Raw genomic sequence first — 14,451 nt, forward strand, 5'->3', positions numbered from 1 at the left:
TCCAGCTGTTGTGTGGTGTCCAAACACAGTAAATGAAATACGAATCTATAGGCACACATTAGAGGAACTTTTATTCTAAATGTAACAAAAGTTTACATGAAGCAGCTTTTTGAAGAAATACAGTACATCACCATTAGTTTCTCCAAACGACCTCTGATTTTGCCTTTTTAAACACATTATACAATTGGGTTTTTTTTTCTCTAACTCCAGAAACATATGAAAATATAATTTAATGCACTTAACACATGACGATACATTCACTGTACACTATATCAAAGACTTTCCTCCATACTGGCAGTACAATACTGTCACAATAGTTCCTTAACATGAACATCCATGCAGTGAAGATGTTACCTAATGGCTCATTGTTGATAGATCCCCAATCCCGTGGCATCTGATGATCTGCAATTGATTATTTCAGGAATGACTGACATTATGGCACAAAGTAGGAGCCACATGTGTTTCTCTCACAGCAGGACTGTGAAAATGTAAATGTGCTAAATACATGGCTAACGCTAACCTCCCCCGCCTCCTTTTCTCCCATCCATGTCACGGGCAATCACGTGGTTTCATAAGAGCAGGGAGTCGGTGAACAGCAAACAGTCTGGACTGAGCTGTGTGCATTCAGCTGAATTTGCGTGGACTGTCAAAATGAAGCCATGTAAAGATTTATACTGGACTGGAATGGTTTACAATTCAAGGCAACTACTGTACATACAGAAATCTCACAAAACTGGAAACACTGGAGGTTTGGTGTACATCTTCCCTTGGAACAATGTAGAACTTGCACTTCTGCTCTGAAGGCCTTTTGCCTCGTTCTGGTAGATACCATACACACACCAGAAACGAGATATTGGCAAAAAAAAAAAAAGCTAATTTGTTGGCAACGTGTTACAAAAAGTGCTTCAATCCCTCACCGTAAAATAGCAAGGACGACTGCTTATGTCTTTTAGGAAAGTGATTAGGAACATTAGGAACAATGACACACAGAGTTCCCATGATCCCGCTGAACAGCATAAATACTGTGAGAACACTTGGGCAGGATTGTGGTGCTGAAATGCTTTCAATTGTCACCTGAGATCATCCTTTGGTGCTCACAGAAGTCACACAAATGTTTGCAGTAAAACAGATGAGAAAAAAAAGGTTTATAATACTTGTGATATGAAAGGAAAGAAACTAAATCCAATAAGTGATTAATAACATCAAATCTGATAAAGACTGAAACATGTACAAAAGTTTTCAGGTTGGATTTCTCCTGTTTATACCACACACATTCAGATTTTTGTCATTTGTCTCTGTCACATTTTTTTGGCTCATATGAGACAGAGACAAGCTAATGGTTGTCTCCTTTCTCGACAAACACGTCCAATTCTCGCCTCAGTTTCTTCTGACCTCACGCTGCCTTTAAAGCAGGATGCCCTCCTATACATGCAAGGCTACTCGTGACTTGGTGTGGCCATTCTCTAGACTACAAGCCCTCATCATCAACGAGCACCATTTATCAAAAAAACAAAAAAAAACAAAACAAAAAAATAAAACTTGACTGGATAAATGATAGCTTAAATGTGCAAAATACAAACCTGTGAACTACATAAAGATTCAATATTCTAAATAAAAATCAAGGATGAATAAGAATACATTTATTCCATGCAATCAAAAATAGTGTCATAGCAAAGTGGGGTAAGAGAGAGAAGAAGAGGAGGGGCAGGGGGTTGAGGCTGTCAGGAATAGAGGTGGAATGAGAAACAGCCATTGCTGGTGATGATGATGATGATGATGATGGGTTGGGGAAGTGTGGCCTGAAGGAGAGTGCTGGTCACTCACTCAAGTCTCTACTGCTGCATCTTACGGATGATGTCAGTAGAGATGGGTGGGTGGAAGTTAATGGTGTGGTGGCGGAGACCCTGAGATGTTTTGTAACTCTTCCCACACCGGCACTTGAAGGGTTTGCGCACCCTTATCTGGGTTCGGTGGCCGTTCTTGGCGTGATACTTGATCCCGTTCACATTCTGTAAAGAAGCAAGGAAAATGAGAAGAGCCATCACTTTGGACACTAAGCAGAGAATGTTGATAGAAAATATCTCATTGCAAAAGCATGAGTGTTGATATGCTGCTGTATCAGCCTTAAGATTTCTGGGAAGGCATTCCACAAGATTTTGAAACCTGCGGGGATTCGCTCCCATTTTAGCCACGAAAGCATTAGTGAAGTCAGGTGCTTTTGTTAGGTGGTAAGGCAGGGGTCTCGGCTTGCGTTTTGATTCATTCAGAGGTGTTGGATGGGGTTAAGGTGAGGGTTATGTGCAGGAGATTCGTGTTCTTCCTGACCTCAGTCAGAAAATCTTTTGCTTATAGACCTGGGTTTGTGCACAGGGGGCATTGTCATGCTAAAACATAAAAGGGCCTCCCCCAAATTGTTGCTATAAAGTTGTCTAAAATATTGTTATATAATGTAGTACAAAGATCAGTGTGTCCACAGAGTCTGTCTGTATAGTGTATCCCTGTAGTGTACCATTTTTGGACAGAAAAAAGACTGTAGAGAGGAGAAATAAAGCATTTTCTCGTTAAAAACCTATCTTGTTCTCCCCCTAAACAAATTCCTAACGCTGCCTCCTGCCTCAGACTAAGTCACCACCCATAACCCTGTCATTCACGTCAGCAATGCAATTTTCTCAGGCTGCACATAATTTATCCCAACCACCACACCAGATGTGAATGGAAAATCCTGTAAAACTCCACATCACTGGAGTGGACTAGATGTATGTATTTATGTTGTTGGAATGCTCGACTAAGAACCAGGTCCTGCATGTTCAACAGCAGGGAGTCCATTTTGACTTTACATTCTCATTTACGCGAGCAAAATAATCACGTATCTCGCACTTTGTGTGAACACAAATATCTCACTTCTTCTCTTGGCATAGTAAAAATACTTCACACGTGTTTACGCTGTAGTGTGTATTCTCAGAAGAGATGAGGAGTTAAACCTACCTTGTATCTCTTTTTACAGCCTGGGACAGGGCAGGCAAAAGGCTTCTCGTCTCCTCCGTTCATGCACATGGAACTGAGGATGGACTCAGAGCTGATGGCGCTCTCCGTAGTCCATGACTCATCACTGTCGGACTCCTCGAAGTCTACCTCCTCCTCATCACACTCGCTACCTGTGGGAGGGTGAAAAACAGAAAGTCAAACAGCAAATGATTTAAAGCATAACTACCAGAAATGTGATCATACACACTGGTCTCCAAGAAGCTCTGATTTATGCACACTTTATGACTCATCTCTGGCGATGGAAATCCTGGCCTTTGAGCCTGCAGGCTTACAAGCGCAGACCTTTCTCAGCATGTTTCGGGGCTGGGTTCCCATAATCTCTGCTTCATGTGTTACAGTGCCCAAGTTCTGGTAAAGACTGAAATATGCCAATCGTGGGAAAGAATTTATGCATTTCACTGATGTCTTGGGGCCAATGAGCTGCAATTGTTTTATCAATTATTTAAAGATGTCATGCTAGGAAAGGGCATACTTTACGAAACAAGGCCATGCATTCATGGGAAAACATAAGCAGGAAGAAACAAAAAAAATCCTGTTATAATGTACACTGGAGTGAATCAGACAAATCAGACTGTGAAAGCAGTCCCTGATTCGCTGTAGCTTGAACATGAGCTGTGTTACAAAGATGTATTCTTAATATCAGCATTCACACAAAACCATATAAGGATCAGTATTTACAGGCAAAAACATGATTTGCATTTCATTTAGTAAAACAAAAGGACGTTAAGCCATTACATCTGGAAATGTAATGTATATATTAGGATTTGAAAAATGAAAAAGCGATGACATTATGTGCTTTCTGCCAATATACCGACAGTAATTACAGCTACAGACAGTGCTTTTATCTTTACCTACCACAGTGAATGAGCCACCCATATCTTTTCTTATGATCTGAAAGGGGAGCAGCCTTGTAATTTTTTCTCTTTCTCTTTTTTTTTTATTTGATCCCTGAAGAGGACAATCACTCTTTCTTTGCCTGCCTCCATACAGAACACATAAGAAGGTGAGAGCACTTTGTAAACTGGCAGAGATTCAGACTGTCTACAGCAGAGTGGATGTTTGCTGTCATGCTGCCTTGAAAATGAGCCTCCTGGATGGAAAGTCAGTCTCCTTACTGTTGCACCACTCTGCTGCCACCCTAGCTGACAGTGATCAGTGTGTATTCCGCCGCAATTAAATTCTGGACATCTGACTAGAGCTGAGCGTGTTCAGGATTGTCACCTGTAGGCGTACTGCTGCGGAAGGAAGAGGAAGGGGTGATGGGTGGGGTGACTGGAGGGGTGAGGTTTCCACTGGTGTGGCGAGGCGGTGTGGAAACGCTGCTGCGAGACAGATTGCCTGTCAGAGAAAGAGACAACTTGGGCTGCACCTTCTTCTTCAGGGCATCGTGTTCTCGCCGCGCAGCATCTGTCATGAACCTGGCATTGTGGGATATAAGACTGGTCAGGTTTTGCGATGAAAAGAGGGTCATCTCATTGAGTGGCCTGCCCTGATGTTTAGAAAAAGCGTTGACATTAAAGGTTTGCTACTGTAGAACCTACACTTGGAAAAGAAAAAAAAGTATCACTGGCTTCATTCCCATCAAAAAAAAACTTTTTACCAGGGTTTATGATGGATAGTAAAGTCTTTGGTGAATGTGTATCATAAAAATGAAATGTTAACATAGACATTGTTAAAGCTAAAGTGGAATTAACAAATTAAGCAACAACCACATCAAGATGTGTTTGTGAAGGCAGGGAGACAGTGGCAGACCTTCTTGTACGTTGGTTTGTTGCATAAGGCTTTTAAAAACCACTGTTCAAGCACTATATCAAAGACGACTGGGATGAACTCAGTGCAATAAAAAAACACCCAGCCACCAAATACTGAAGCAGTTCATCTAAGCAGTCCACCAGATGACGTCTGTATTTGCTGGTAGAACCTCATAGGGGCCCTTCATGGGACACAGTGGTAATACTCACTCATGTGGAGGCCTTTTGTAGATAAATCTTTACGGGGCCAAGGACTAATAACACTGATGTCATACTAATGTTTTGGTAAATTTTGGTACATTTATGAAGTAGATTTACTTATAATTGAGTTACTGCATAAGTAAAAACTCAGCTGTTGTGTTTCCTGATCAGTGACATTTCTTTACCTGTTGATGTAGCTGAGGGCAACATATGTCGGCTGCTGCTGCTCCTGCTTCTCCAGCAGTCGGGGGTCTGTATCTGAGCAGCGGAGAGAGATGGAGAGTGGAAGAATTAGGCACACAGTGTACCACTAAACAATGGTACAATTCTGTAGATTCACAAAAAATTACATTTTGCCATATAAGGTGATTTACATTACCCACTCCCAAATCTCCAGACAAACGTCCCAATCAACTGGAAGTTTCTAGTGCAGTGACAAGGATCCCTCACTGGCTTCCCACCTACAAATTTTCCCAGCTTCATTAAATGAAGTACCTGGCCAAGGTGGAAGCTCTGCTGCCAGGTGGTGAAACCCTATTTTTCTACCAGCTTTTCAGGTAGGTTCACAGCAAATAGGCATGTGCAAAACTCTACAAGGTCTTTACATTTAAGTAAAACCTTTTCAAATCACCTGCATCACATTACCAATGAATGTGTCTGCGTGAATGTGAGGAGTTGTGCTGTCAAACAGCATGCATGCTCAGCTGACTGATGAATAAAGGATAATAAAAGCTATTCAGTGAAAGTAATCGAAGTGCAGCGTCGTGCAATGTGCAGTACAATTTGTTTGAACACGATGCCACGCACTGCCTACACTACAGTCAATACTGAGGAACGTCATGATGGAGAAGTTTAATAGTCTTTATTTACATGTAGTCATTTGGCAGCTTAGGGTTCAGTGTTTTGCCCAAGGCATGTGGACAGAAGGACCCGTGTATCGAACACCAACCCTGCTGTGGACCCTCAGTGGACAACCCGCGTTACCACCTGAGCCACAGCCGCCTCAGGCTGATGTTCCTTCCTTGACTTATTTCCTCGAGACCTCTGTAGGTTGGTTCCCTGGGAACGTAGGGTTCAACTTATCTTAAGTCTGATAGTGATACACTGTTACTTCTATTTAAAATAAAACAAGAAAGTAACATCTCAAGTGCCTTCTCCTTTGAATTTCCATTGCACTTTTTGAAAAGCTGCTCTGCAGACACCACATTGCTCATATATGACCACACTTGACACATACTGTGTTTTCCCATGCTGTGCTCCAGACATTCATCTTGCTCAGCGGTGCTAAATATACAACAATAGCCAATCTCCACACCCTGAGGTGAAGCGGGCCTGACTTCAAACACTCTTCCCACTGCCGTCCATGTGGGAGAAGAGAGATGCCCCATAAAACAACAGTGCCTGCCACTTAACCAGCTGAGCCTCCCTGTCTGCCTCTGACAGAGCTGTGAAAGACTGCTACCCCCAAGTGGTTAAAACTATCGCTTGTTTCCATCCACAAGCTCATTTGCGCACACAAGCACTTTTAGCCTTTGGCTATTCAGAAAATTTAAATTTAAATTATGCTTTTTCATAGCACAATGACTACAGTGCAGCTTTAACAAACTCTGTATATTCTGTAACCAAAAAAAAAAAAAAAAACAACTAAACAAAAAACAGCCCAGTTCTAGTTGATTTGATTTAAAAATGACAATTATGGCAATTATATAAAACATATGGAAAGAGTGTAATTAAAGTTTTTTTGGTTATAGGGGTAAGCAACACCTTTGCAAGGCTGTAATAAAACCCTGAGTCACACTCACTTATTACTTCCACAGCTTTGGGGTTTTACTCCTGTTTGGTTTTTTGTTTGTCCGGAACATAAAAACTAAAAGCAGGTTTCCATTAGATTTCATGCTGGACAGAAAGACCAAGTGCCAAAGAAGAACTGATTCGATTTTGGTAGTGCTCTCTGAGAGGGGTTTTCAGCTTTAGATGTTCATCTTTTTCACTCTGTAATGGGGACAGAAACTTTACACCTACTCTGTTTGTATCTACAGGGGCAAGACTATGGCTGGGCACTGAACATCGGTACTTTTTGACTACCAGCTGAAATATGTCCAAACCACTAAACATCAGCAACTGTTTAGTATTGAAATTTGGCATCAAATGCTTTTTCGTGTTCTTGTTTACTCATGTATACTTTGATAGGAAATTCCCCGAGTTACATTAGAAAACTTTACTTGATTTAGACTGCATTTTAGTTCTTGTGTTGAGAAGTTTGCATATAATAAAAAAAGGGTATTGTTTTGGTCAGGCATCATAATGATACCAAAACATCAAATGCTCAGTCCCCAGTCAAGACATTAAATACAAGTTTGGTATTTGTTTGGTGTGTTTTCAGAGGCTTATTCTTACTTCTAGTCCCTATGTTTTACAGATAAGCTATTGTTAATCTTTGGGTGGAGCGTATTACAAATACACCTTGTCATCTGGAAGCCATAATAATGACAATCAACAAAAGCTTGAACTGTTTCAAAGACACCAATGTGGTATATCAATTCAAAATGCAGACACACACATGTGCACACATAAGCTTGCATAAAGGAAACACACAGAAGAGACGGCACGCTGTATGTTAACAGCTTAATTCTGTCATGAAGAAGGTGAAAGGTGATGTTTACCAGATAAACTCAAACAAGAATCACATTTAAGTACACACGGGAAAGCACACATTTTGGAGGTCTGACAGAAATCTAAGTCAACAACCTAATGTCTGTCTCAGTTTGAGTACACATGGGTGTCAAAAGACACAGGGCATCATCCACTCAGTGGTTAAGGCCAAGCCACTTGGTTGACGATAAAATAGTGGCAGAGTTTTATGATATTGGCAGGTAGGCTCTAAGAACAGCTCAAGCCTCAGCGCCTAGCGCTCAGGAGGTTTCTCTGAAGGCCTCAGTCATAAGCAAGTGTTTCATTAACAGTGGATTTATCCCCAGTGAGAAGGACAGCACACCTCTCTCTACTCTCCAGCCAAAGTCATGGAAATACAGAGTAGGAAAGACACATTCATAGCAGCACTATTCCCCTGCCAAAAAGCAGTGCAGAGACTACTCTGAGCTCTGTGTGTTGGTATGTGTGTGCGTGAGTGTACCAGAAATCCCTCCTAAGATCCCTAATGAGCCTCCAGGAGTGGAATGGCGGCCTGCTCGCAGACCGCTCAAACAGCATGGATCAGTCTGTTCCCACACACTGTAAATCACACACACCTCAGGTGGGGACTGGGGAGAAGGAGGCCTGCAGGGGCCAGTTCCCTGCAGCCTCTGCTATTCTTCTGGGGCCACCAGCAGTCAAGGACCAGGACTAAGGCGCCTTAAGTAGAGATGGGAACCCCTCTAATCAAACTACACAGGTGGTCCACCTTGGTGGCCGACTATTAGAAGCCTTCTGAGAAACAAAAGAGGGTTTTTTTTATTCACCATCTCCAATTCCAGAGGCAAACAAAAAGTTCCTACGAGCCCCAAGGATTGTCCACAGACATGATGAAAAGTCAGGTATGGGATATGGATATATAGAAAGACAGACAAGCAGAACAGATCTGCTTTATATTAAAACATTTAATAAGTAATAAGTCTCTTTGTGTTTTGGCTTTTACTGAAATATGCTCAGATTTTTTTAATCTTACAAGATCTCTATATTTAGAAAATTCAATTTTCTGTAAATTGCAGTTAACAGTGAACAGAGGTCTCTCTTGGCAGAAAGTAGCGGGGAAAATCAGGATAAAATATAAAAAAGCTGCTGCTTTTGCTAAAAAAAAACAACAACTAATTAAAAACATATAGTGAAACTACACCCAGTCTTAGAAATGCGTCAAATTTCCATCGAGAGTTCTGCATCAGATTGTTGAAATGTGTTTCTTAACACCTTAACATGTGTTTCAATGAAACTGCTTAGCCTTACTATGACAGTGCACATTAACCTCGCTTTCTATAAGAAGCACTGACTAAGCCTATTGATAGTGTGTATGTGTAAAGCATGTGAATAGAAACCTATATCAAATGAGTCAGTGGCTGCAGTGTATCACTGCAGAAAACATGATGCAATAACATGTTCTCATTAGGGTCCCTATGACAGCCTTCCAGAGGAAAGCAAGGGACGATCACACAACAAACCTTCCTAAGGCCATAGGGGGAAGTGACGCCTGCTGCCCTCTCATAACGCCCTCCACGACCCCCTCTCTCTCTCTCTCACACACATACACACACACACACGCACACCAGACACACAGCTCGCTCTCTCATTTCCACCAGCGTCTGGCTCGCCCATCCACCCTCATGGCCAAATGCACTGTGGGGTAGAGCAGAGTGCTGAGCATTATGGTGACATGTTTATGGCGGCTCTGAGCAGTAGGGGACATTACCAGGAGTGGTGGCACTGGTAATTCATTACGATGTGACCTCTAAGGAGGAAATGAAAACGGAGTCAAGCTCCATGTGTAAGCTGCCTTTGCAGGTTACTGAAAAAACATGGGGCGGTTAAAATGATCGATTGTAAATATATTTAGCACAGACAGCGACTCTACACACATACACACGCACTAATTCATAGACACATTCACTAAGATGTTTGTACAAATGCAGAGATAAACACAAGGGGGCACATACAAAAAACACACACACTCACTGGTGCTCTTTGAATGTGAATGTTACTTGGTTTTGGTGACATGCATTATGGTCGCAACTAACAACTATATTCAGTTTCCTTTAATCCGACAATTGATTGTTTTATGTACAAAATGTCCAAAAATTGTATTTTTCTTCAGATCCCAAGATGAGTTGAGTTCAAGTTGCTTGTCTCATCCGACCCACAATCCCAAAGATATTCAGTTTATAATGATGTAAAGCAGAGGAACGCTGTCTAGCCAATGTCTGGTTCATTTGCAATAACTGAAAGACTTTAAGTTTAGCTTTTATAAACTGATTTACGCAGCTGGTGTACAGGAGAACTCCTCAAACCAGCAGCATTTGACATGGGATGACAGAATGAGCACATTTCATCAAAAATATATTTGTTCTGCATCAAGCTACACATCCATGTTGTGTATAGTAAGCATAGGCTGCGCATTATCTCCAATAAGAAATGCTTTATCAAGTACAGCAACTCCTCAGGTTGCAGTCATCAGACAGGAACAGGAGCACTGGTGTCAGAGAATGGGGAAATGTAATTAGGCCCACCAGGTGCACAGATCAGGAAACTAGTTACTGCTTCCCAAATTTATTACTTCCGCGCAGATTTTGGGGGTGCATACCAAAATCGTCTAAATGAGCCTCCAGTGAGGATTGGCAACAAACAGACCCGCTGTTACTGAGCCTGGACACTTAAGGATATCAGTGTGCCAGGCCGCAAGCGCTACACATATGCTCACAGGTCTAAATAACATGGTCGCTATTCTGCTTCTGGTCTACCGTGGCCTGCTCACTCAGTGACAAAGTAAACATCGCAGTAGCTCAGTGTGTGCAGTTTTACATGCCACATAAGAATACCAGGCCACAGAAGAGATCTTCCAGGCTTAACAACATGACTTTAACTCAGTGTTAAAACTTTGCTCTGGTCTTCTTTGGCTCACTGGCCTGTGTTCTCTTGAAGTTAGCTGAATTTGTTCACAAAGGTCTGAGTGGACCACCCAACACTCATTTTTTTTTTTAAAGATTCAATCCAAACTTTAACAAAAAGTCTAACTCTTCCAATACCTTGTCTTTGTTAATAAGTATTTTAAAGCAACATCACAGATCTTGGAACAGTTTACATTACTGTAAGTTACTGTAATAACCTCCTGATGTATAGTATGAAAAATACAAGTGACAGATTACAATATATTTAAGTATGAGAAGTATCCTTTAAAGTATCGATTACATCTCTCATTAGATGACTACATCTCTTTTCAGTGTGTTTTCATTTACAATGTGTTATTATCGAGTAAAGTCTGCTTTTGGTTTTGGTTATCTTTTCTTGTACAGACCAAGAATCTCAAGAAATCTCCCTCAACACACAGCAAAGCAGCGCCACCCCTTGTTCAGAGACTGGACCAGCAGGCTAGCTGGGGAAAAACAGGGACAAGAATGTGTGCTTGTTTTCCAGGCGCCTAATTATAAAGGAGAATGTGCTTTTAGCAGCAGGCCACCAGATGAGGAGGAAGACAGGCCAAATCAAGCACTCTCTCTGTAATTATGCTTCACAGGCACTTGGCACAACGCGCAAGATTTCGCACTCCTGAGAGTGGGCACAGGCCAGAGGACAAAAGAGGGGGGCAGCAAAGTTTTTCCACCCAGAGCCAACTAATTGCCTCATTATTCCCCAATAAGTCATTTGGAAGCATTTTTTTTTCTAAGGCTAACACCTCGGACACATGCACAGCACACAATCAGAGGGCAGAGGATATTAAAGCCAGTCAAGCAACAAACAAGAACAACAGAGACAGCTGGGCCTTGTCAGCTTCAATAATAAGAGTCTGAAATATTAGATTGGGAAACAGATGTAGGAACTGTCAATCTGTGAGGAGGAGAACTTTCTTCCCAGACAAGTTCAAAGTTACATAGCAAAGAATATAATGTGCAAAATAAATCAGTGGTTCTCAAACTTTTTCTGGCATGACCCCACTTCAGAGAGTTCACCCCACAAATTTTTATCAATTATTAACAATGATAGGGGAAGCAAATAATAAAAAAGAATCCAAGTCAAATTTGGGTGAAATAAAGGTCACCAGCAAATACTTGTGTCTTTTCACTACATAAATCATATTCATATACACCGTGGGGGCCCATCTCGTACCACTGTATTCTATAATGTTTAAGATAAAACTACTTTAATTAGTAATTTCTCACTGACTTCATGAAATATGTGGATATAGTAATATATGTATGGAGGACAAAAACAGGTAATAAATTACTAAATAAATAAAGTGATACACAAGTTTCTATATGTAGTGATTCAATGTTTTGATTAATTATGTATTAAATAAATAAAGTGACTAGTGGCCATAAATACATAAAATACTGAACGCACAACTGCTTGGAAATTAAATTAAAAATCCTTGGATGAAGTTCAAATATAAACAACATTATTTTTGCTTATCACTGAGTAAAGAAAAACATAATTTTCACCTGTACTCAGAGGTAACCAGAGACCAATATGAAAAGTATATAAAAGTGCCTTGTAAACAACTCGTAAACACATAAATTTGTTCATGTTCTCTTTGCTTAACACATGGAATACGTTCCACTAAATATCACTTAAATTACTTCATTAAAGACAATTTAGTCTTGCTCTGATTGAATCAGCGCTATCTGGCATTGACCATCAATTATTCAAACAGGAGTCTTAAATTTCAATTTATAGTGATGTAGCTGAGGCAAATAAACGTTTTCATAGCTTGATCCATAATGTTGTCTGATCTCACATGAACTAGAGATGGCGCTGATGATTGTGGTGGAACTTGATGTGCGGTCAGGGAGGCATCATCTATGTGCTGCTAGTATTTAGTGAGCGCTGATGGGGGTTTTTAATATTCCTTGAGCTAGTGCAGGTTAATGCAGATAAACGCTCATGTGGAATTGGGTATAGTTTAAATACATTAAAATATAAATACAATAAATTTTTTAATTTTATTACTTTTTTAACTGTTACACTTGTCCTAGTCACGAAGCAAGGTCAGAGTCCAAATCCATACATCACCATGGTAACCAAAACAGTCTCTAATGAACTGCTCTAAAAGTGTCTGTCATAATTTATGCCAGCCAGTGACACACGCTTGTCTTTTTTCAGTGTCTATGTAAATGTCTATGTCTATGTCTAATGTCTACATTCAGACTGTTTTCTTTTCAGAAACCAATATTGTACCTGATATTTCACATGACCTATGTAAGCTGACAGACACCAAATATGGTTAAGACTGATATGGGATCTATGGAGATTTATCCATGTATGTCTATAATCAGGCAATCACATGTCTAACTTTAAGTATGTTTCCAAGTTCAAATTTGTGTTGAAACCCAGTTCTGCCACTTGGGGGAAAAAAAACACCAACAAGCTTTTGTTCTTTAACTATTAAATATGGTTACTCATTATAATGACCTAGTATCTCATAAATATGAGAATATCAGATGCTAGATTATGAGATATCTAATTCGAATAAAGTTTTTCATTCTATATAGTAGTATATATACTCTGATAGAAACACCCAATGAAGAAAATAATCTTTTTTTTTTTTTTTTTTTTTTTTTAAGTAAAAGTAAACTATTATCAGACCATTAGTAACGCTGATTTTAAAAAGGGAAAAAAGTATTATAGGCACATGTATATGTATATATATGGATTATGATTGTGGCTCTGTTAAAGCTCTGGCGGAACCAGAAATCTATTAATTGAAATATACAGCAATACACATTAGCAAAGACGCCGTCGAGGTGTACAATGAAACAGCCTACCGCAAACCAAATTATTATTAGAGTCACCGATTGAAGTTGACAAGTGTTTGATTGGTTTGAAAGATTAACGCTTCTCAGCGTGATAAACAAACCATGTAAGAACGTGACTTGGTCTAAGGGTGCAGTAGTTCATATGAACTCTGTTGTGCTGATGAAATAAGCGGATGATTAATCAATGTATCTTCACTGGCTCGTGCAGACTGCAACTTAACTCACGACGCTTCCCGCACGCAGCTCTGCGCGCGGGCCTTGCGCTGCAATAATGTTGCACGAGCGACCCGCCGGAGCGTAAAGAAACGGTTTACCTGTCGGTTTTTCAGCGCGGCTTTGCTGGTGTTGCAGCTGTCTAAACAGTGATAAAGCGTCGATACAGATACACGGGCGCTGAACAGGAACTGTAATATCCACGCAGAAACATCAACAACCACCACACCTAGCAACAGGGTTGTCAGGACGCAGGAAGTAACTTGCTAGCTCGCTAACTTAGCCACTTCTGCTAACCACAAACCTCGGCCATTGCAGGCTGCGGTGCTCGTTACTTATCGGCTCTTACCGATGTGGTTGTCCTCGATGTGCACGATGAGCTCGGCAAGAGAGTCGAAGTGAAGTCCGCAGCCCCCGAACCTGCAAGCGTTGGAAAAGAAAGAAGCAGCGGCGATGCCTGTCATGGTCGCTGCTGCATTGGAAACGAGGGCAGGCAGACAGCAGCGGGCAAGCGGCGAACAGGCAGCGAGCAGCGGGGGAACAGCAGGCGGACAGCGGTGCGCGAACAGCTGGAGCGGCAGGGGCGGTACGGTGACTTCTCTGAGCTGCGTCAAACCGGCAGGAGAGACGACCACACCGGAAGTAAGACTTAGTAAGGTATGGCTTTCATTAGAAAAGCATACACTGTTTGTAAAGAAATTGAACGTAAATCGACAAGACATGGTCTAATAATTGTGAATTTATAGATTCAAATCAATATTTATCTTAAAGTGGCTATTTAGTAGTTA

General features: G+C 41.0%; 1 protein-coding gene across 1 annotated transcript; it reads right to left on the reverse strand.

Moving 5' to 3' along the window:
- Nucleotides 1-57: 57 nt before the first annotated feature.
- On the reverse strand, nt 58-14,184 carry jazf1b (JAZF zinc finger 1b). Its single transcript, XM_041043533.1, has 5 exons — nt 14,013-14,184; nt 5,183-5,255; nt 4,267-4,463; nt 2,986-3,155; nt 58-2,009 (listed from the first exon to the last, which is right to left on the reverse strand). Exons 1-5 carry the CDS (start codon nt 14,125-14,127, stop codon nt 1,833-1,835), a joined length of 732 nt encoding a protein of 243 aa, XP_040899467.1. The 5' UTR covers nt 14,128-14,184; the 3' UTR covers nt 58-1,832.
- Nucleotides 14,185-14,451: the final 267 nt, after the last annotated feature.

Source organism: Toxotes jaculatrix, chromosome 8 (assembly GCF_017976425.1).
Source record: "Toxotes jaculatrix isolate fToxJac2 chromosome 8, fToxJac2.pri, whole genome shotgun sequence".
NCBI lineage: Eukaryota > Metazoa > Chordata > Actinopteri > Toxotidae > Toxotes > Toxotes jaculatrix.

Coding starts and splice junctions, on each gene's coding strand:
- jazf1b (XM_041043533.1), bottom strand. CDS start 14,127: ATGACAGGCATCGCCGCTGCTTCTTTCTTTTCCAACGCTTGCAGGTTC. Junction 4,464..5,182: donor GCCCTCAGCTACATCAACAG/GTAAAGAAATGT, acceptor CCACAATGCCAG/GTTCATGACAGATGCTGCGC. Junction 3,156..4,266: donor CCGCAGCAGTACGCCTACAG/GTGACAATCCTG, acceptor ACCCTCCCACAG/GTAGCGAGTGTGATGAGGAG.